Source organism: Glycine max, chromosome 2 (genome assembly GCF_000004515.6).
Source record: "Glycine max cultivar Williams 82 chromosome 2, Glycine_max_v4.0, whole genome shotgun sequence".
Taxonomy (NCBI): domain Eukaryota; kingdom Viridiplantae; phylum Streptophyta; class Magnoliopsida; order Fabales; family Fabaceae; genus Glycine; species Glycine max.
The window spans coordinates 42316750-42323339 of record NC_016089.4 but is presented as its reverse complement, the minus strand read 5'-3'; the positions used below and the strand labels follow the sequence as shown (position 1 = coordinate 42323339).

General features: G+C 32.3%; 1 protein-coding gene across 1 annotated transcript; it reads right to left on the bottom strand.

Moving 5' to 3' along the window:
- Positions 1–1113: 1113 nt before the first annotated feature.
- On the bottom strand, positions 1114–3360 carry LOC100818341 (transcription factor bHLH93). The gene is made up of 4 exons (XM_003519164.5): positions 2689–3360; positions 2264–2422; positions 1885–2052; positions 1114–1406 (listed from the first exon to the last, which is right to left on the bottom strand). Exons 1-4 carry the CDS (start codon positions 3274–3276, stop codon positions 1320–1322), a joined length of 1002 nt encoding a protein of 333 aa, XP_003519212.1. The 5' UTR covers positions 3277–3360; the 3' UTR covers positions 1114–1319.
- Positions 3361–6590: the final 3230 nt, after the last annotated feature.

Below are 6590 nucleotides of genomic sequence, written 5' to 3'. Positions count from 1 at the left end.
AAAGAGAGACAAACGGCAAATCTTTTTGGTCGTTTAGCTACACATACAGCAAGCCTCAAGAAAACAACATGTTGTAACAGATCTAGAGAAAAAACTAAGCTTTCTCTCAGAGAAAAACATAACTATTCAAAACCACAAAAAAAAAACACCACACTTTTTCCCAAACAAACACCACTAGGAACTCTTTCAAAGACAAAAATAATCTCCATCGTTCCACTTCTACCTCCGACAATGCCTCGCGCCACAACAACCCAATCGTAGAACATAAAGCGGAGGGTATTCACGTGAAGAAAGAGAAAGATAAGAGAAAAATGAAAAAGAAGAAGACGAAGATTATTGAGAGCATAAATAAGATTTTTTAAAAAAGAAAAAAAACACACACAACACAGAACACAGAGAGAGTAGAGGAGGTGCGGGGCGGAGGACCGGGATACACGTGCCATGGCGGGGGAGTTTAGGGTTTAGGAAGAAAGAGAAAGATAAGAGAAAAAGGAAAAATAGAGGAAAAGATGGAGGAAGAGAAAGAGAAGGAAGGAATAATGAGTAAAGAGAAAAGAGAAAGTCACCTGACTTTTTTTTTATGGACCGATGAAAAGTCCAAATTACCTATGTCCAAGTGACGTGTCATCAATATTGGATATCCATTTTAGACTTTTTGATGAACTATTCTTTTATATAGATTTATATAGATGTTGCTGTTACACTCTGACTTGACCCTCCATATATGTATATCTTCACGGTATAAATGCACTATTAAGATTAATTTAATTTATTTTAACTTTACTTTTTTTAAAAAAATTATAGGTTAAAATTTGCTTCGCGCACACTTTAATCTACCACTTAATACGTTTATTATTATATAATTCATTCGGTGTATGTGTGGTTTATGCCATAAACGATGCAGCCCCTCAGCAAGAAAGCTTTGTAACTGTTCCCTACTTTGTATTAGATTAGATGAAATGCGCCTTATAATCATAATTAAGCACGAGTTCATCACGCCCTGGCAATTCAATCTAATTGACTTTTGTGTTAAGAATATGTTAGGGAACATTTATCCCAAAAAAATAATGCTAGGGAACAAAACCAATCACCATGATTAATAGGCATCTCCAATAATTTTAACATTTTTTTTACGATTCCATTTGAAAATGTTACAATAGGCATCATGTTGAAGAAATCAATTATTGTCTTACACTAAGAAAAACGAAATCCGGCTAGATTGGCTTGTAAATCAATGGATATCACTATGATCAGAAACTCAAAAACTCTCCCCTAGCTATGGTGCACTTTCTGTGTTATTTTGCACCTCTCTTCTATTTTCACAAATATCGTCCACCATATCCTGCGCTTCTAAATAGTGCTTGCTTTATATCTTCAGAACTCAGAATTGTCTTCTGCAGCAATTCCTATTAAATAACATATAGAGAATAAAGTCGATTACTCAATTGCTCAACAAAAATGCCCATATGGGTTGAACCCAAAATCTACAAAGTAGGGAATCTTTAGACACGGCCAAAAAACCATCATACTATGGTGGGGTTTGCTGAGTGGACAAAATTAAATTTTTCGTTTGTATATGTTCTCTTAATCTCTTCAATTCCACCTTTTAGTGAAACCAAAATATACTTTTTCACGCTCTTTTACTAATATGGTGTAATACAATTGATTATGTTCTTTAGGCATATGATCAAGGGGTTTGATCATTATGTTTGTGTGTATAAGAGAATATTTCTAGAGAAAAATCAACTTCTTATCTTAGTAACTTGTGAGATTAGTCCTTAATTTTCAACTAGAGAATACCCAGGTTTGTCCTGATGTTTTTATCTATTTTCATTATAGAATAGAACATAAATTATGAATACATTTTTACCCTATCTAATATACCTCTGAGCAAGAAGCTTGCACTGTGAAATCATTGAAACAGCTAATGACGCATTGTTGGATCTCGACGCCTAATGTTTCCAAGGTGTTTACGGTAGCCAGCAACAAGCCTGGCTTCCCTGCACAGCAGATCTCCACCCTTGTATTGACATTTCTCCTCTCCACATCAAACTGCACAAAATCACAATTGGGATCCTTCAATGATGATTTATTTTGACTTCAAAAGAATCTCGGAAGACAATTGAGCCGTGTTGGAGATTTCACATCAACTAGTAATATGATCAAAATAGTGTATATAACTAGCAGACAACTCTCATCTCATAAACTAGTTTTAAAGTTAAGACAAAAATTCAAATTCCACAAACTTAAAAAGTACACATACCTTTGGAGAATTTCTCACTATGATTTCGTTTGGCTTCACATCCTTGAAAATGCCAGCCATGTTTGAATCCACTTCTATTTCTTGCTTCAAATTATTAATCTTTTCCAAGAGCTCCTTCATATAACCGATAGTGTCTCCAAGTATAGCTGTTCTGTCCATCTGCGATAGGCATTTTCAACAAGCAAATTAGCACTTATGCTGCATATATGACACAAACCATAGTAGTTCTATGTGGTTTTACATTCAAGTACTTCAACCCAATGGACTACATTTACACAAGTGAGAATGATTTATTTAATAAAAGAATTATATTATTCCCACTGTGTGCGGGATTATTCTCTGATCAATTGATAGTGAGACATTCATAATCTTTGAACTAAGACAATAAATAGTACTTCTCATAATGACTCATTCTAACTTCATACCTTACTTATCTTAGGCACAATTGATCTTAGCATGGAGAGCCTGTCATTTAACCTCTTTCTTCTTCTCCTCTCTGCCATTAGGTTCTTTGAAGGCTGCCCCTGAAGCTTCTTTGCTCTATTCTTTCTCTCCACAAATGATGAAGTTGTGTTGAAAATAGGCATTTCAGTGGAATGGCTTGGCTCCATTTTGCATGTGGTTTGAAGGTCCAAACAATGAAGCTCTTCCCCAAGAAAGCCCGGATCTTCTTCTTCCATCATGGACAATGGATAATCTTCTTGAGCCAGAAAAGGAGAGGTATCAAGGGTGTTATAGGATGATGAATCTATAACTTGGGGTGCAGAGAATTCATGTAGTAAGGAACTATAAATTTCATTGTAGTTGTAGCCTTTGTTATTGTAACTTTGAGGAACTTGTTGGCAAGAGAAAGAGTTTGGAGGAAAAGCTTGATGATAGTTTTGATCCTCAAAACAATCAAAACTCCAGCCATTAGAGAAAAGCTGGTTTTCTTGTGAACATGGATTGGTATCCCATGTTTCTCTTCTTAGAGACATTAATTCCTCCAAGAAATCATGGTCTTGAAGCTCCATTTCTCTCTCTCTTTTTTTTTCTCTGTTGTGATGGCTAATTGTTTAGGAAATACTACCTTGAGAAGATAATGCACTAAGTTGGAGCATATTTATAAGGGCACACAGAAAAGCTTCTTGCAAATTGCTTATTATATGCTTCACATTACACGTGTTAATTATAAGGTATATCATTTGCATCTATAATACCCCAAGACCAAAATGGAATCTGCTTTTCACATTACACATCTCTCTAGATCTTCCCTCGCAAATAGAGGGGGTCATTTATGTCTTTTTCACCGAAATTTCTACAACCAAAACCACATTAAATATTTAATAGGAATTTTTTGGGAAACTTTGACCCTCAGATCTGTCTTTGAAACCAGAATGGGAGAGTTAACATCATAAAACCTTCTCAGGTTCTTAGCATGTTAAAAGTTCAACAAAAAATCCAACCCATAAATTTCTCTCACCTTTGAAGAAGATTTCAGAGTAGGGTCCCACTCCCCAAATGCTTCCAAACTTTGCCTTAGCTCATAAATTCAAATTGGTTGGTGATCTTTTTTTGTTCTTTTCTGCTCTACGGCTCTAATTTCCTATCCAATATGTGCAATTATTAGTTAATACAAATTGTCCTCTAGTCAAATAATAAATTACACTGTGTATCTATTTAACTTTCGTTTCTAATAGCATATAGGAAGTGTAGAACCTCTATTCTTACCCACACCTGGCAATTGTTGACATTGCTGTATGTCTATGACAATATATTTACGTACACAAATACAATAATAGCAGTGTGAAGGCAACCACGTACTATTTTTTTAACGGATCTTCTTTGGCTTATGTATTTGAATTGTAGCTACTTTACGAATATGCAAATATCATAACCAATATTTGCTTCCCCTTTTGACTTATACTGTCTTCTACACTCTACTGACCTGTTCCCTATATGGAAATTATTTGTATGTAGGGATTCCCTATTAGAGTTTCTTCCAGTTTTGGCTCTATTAATTGATCATGATCCACATAGTTATACTTTGGATATAATTTATTATTGTTGTTATTATTGTCGCTAATGCAATACTAATACTATAGCAGTTTTTATTGGTTAGTATGCATGTATATGCATTTATAACGCAAGGCCCACGTACTTGTTTTTTTACTAGTAGCTTCTATGTTAGTAACCTATAAGCCTAACAATTAATCTAGCTACCGCAATACATGCCACTTGATTCGCAACTTGCAAGTAGGTATTTGAAATTGCAACGTAGTAGATTATATGTACATGATACACGAAATGATTCTTCTGCCATGAATAAGAATCGTTTGTGGTAATTAAACATATGCAGATTCACGACGTTACTATACAGTAGGAGACAGCCTGTCCAAATTGGGATACCTATGAACTCAAATCTTCTTAACTCATTAAAGTTGAAGCTTGTCCAACAATTTTTATTTTTAATTTTTTTTAAAAAGTTGATGCTTAATTATCCCTTTGATGAAGGGTTCCTTCTGAATAGCAAGGTTGTTGAGAATTCTCATTGTCATATAGAAGTCGACCATATGGTTAGGGAGTTTCAATAATGTATTGTCTAGATCGAGGAAGTGCTTTTAAAAAGTGTGAGGTTATGAATATTAATGATTAAAATTGTGATAATGTGTATATATGCTTATGTATTTATTTGTTTTTTCAAATCAACTGTAAAAAAAACAGATCAAATTAATTATATATAAAAACACTTGTGAAAACGCCACTCAAGTAACAGGTCATTTTTAAGTTTTTATCATCCTATGAAGAATCTAAGAACATGCTATGGATATGTAACAAAAAAGCTAGTCTACAAAAGAAATAATGACATTTTCTTTAGTAGTTAAATTTAGGTTATATGGTGGTAGCCTTAATTATATTTATAGCACAAGGCCGGGGTACGTAATACTCCCTTTGATCAATCATTTCAGTCCATTAACCCACTACACGAAAATGGCTAAGTAAATCCTCAGAAAATAAATAAATACGTATATATTAGAGAAGTATAAAATTTGACGGCAAAGGTCTCAACTAATAAGAATTAATTAAAAATAGAAAAATTCTAATTCTCGTTCAAGAAAACTGGCAAGTAGTATTACAAATGAGATCAATTGATTGAGTAGTGAGTGTTAGTGAATCATTTGATATTTTTTTCGATTTTATGGATAAAAAAAATTAACAAATAGTAATATTTTTTTTCACCATGACATTAGTATGAAGTACTTATGAGACTGATGATTAATATTTATCAAAAAACCTAACTTATCACCTTTAATGAGATCTCTTATTATAATTATATCCTTTTATTCACAAAATTTGAATTCGAGATTTTTCTTAAGGGTATCCGTGATGTGATTTAGTTCAATTTTTATTAAAAAATCATCCGAACCAAACATAAAATCATATGCGATTTGATTTGATTCAGTTTTAATTTGATTTCAAATTCGAACTAAATCAAGTCAATCTTTTATGATTTTGTTTGGTTTGATTTTTTGGTTTTTATTAGCTAAAATATTGATTTAATTATTATTCTTTTACTTATTTCATCTTTTATATCAAATTATATTAAAAATTTTGCTAATAATTAACAATTTACAAAACTAATCAATATGTTAAATATTTTATAATAAAAAAATTTCAAATTTTCATCCATCTTAAAACCAATCATATTCTAAAAAAAGTCGTATGAAAAAAATACACTATATAAGGTTTGATTTAATTTGAATTAACTTCAAAGATAGAAACCGCAAATCAAACCTAACTACCTGGTTTGAACACAAAGACACCAACAAACCCAAAAAATATAGACTTGATTGGACTCTTTTTTTTAGTGGTTTTTGACTTTTATTTTGGATCAATTTAAATTTAAACATTCATGGGTACTAAATCCAATTTCACTAGAATCAACCACATGTTAGTTTGTTGAATTAGAATTTCAACATCCCTACTAAAGAATACTAAATCCAATTCCAGTAGAGAATTTGGGATCCCTATCCCAAAGCTCACAGAATTGATTTTATATTCCTTAATTACTTAAAATAGCAATGTTTGGATGTTTATATTATTGCATGGAAATCATTTATTGATCAAATGTACACGAGGTGGAATGGTTAGTCAGTTAATAGTTTATTGTCATAACTTTTTTGTGTAGTAATGCAACAACATTTTAATAACATCTAAACATTCACATAAAAGTAATTTCACGTATTGTATATCCTTTTTGTTTTACTGCACACATTCTATATCCTGAAATTTAGAATTCCATTTATATGAATCTGTATGCAATTATCTAATGGACTGATTTTTTGTA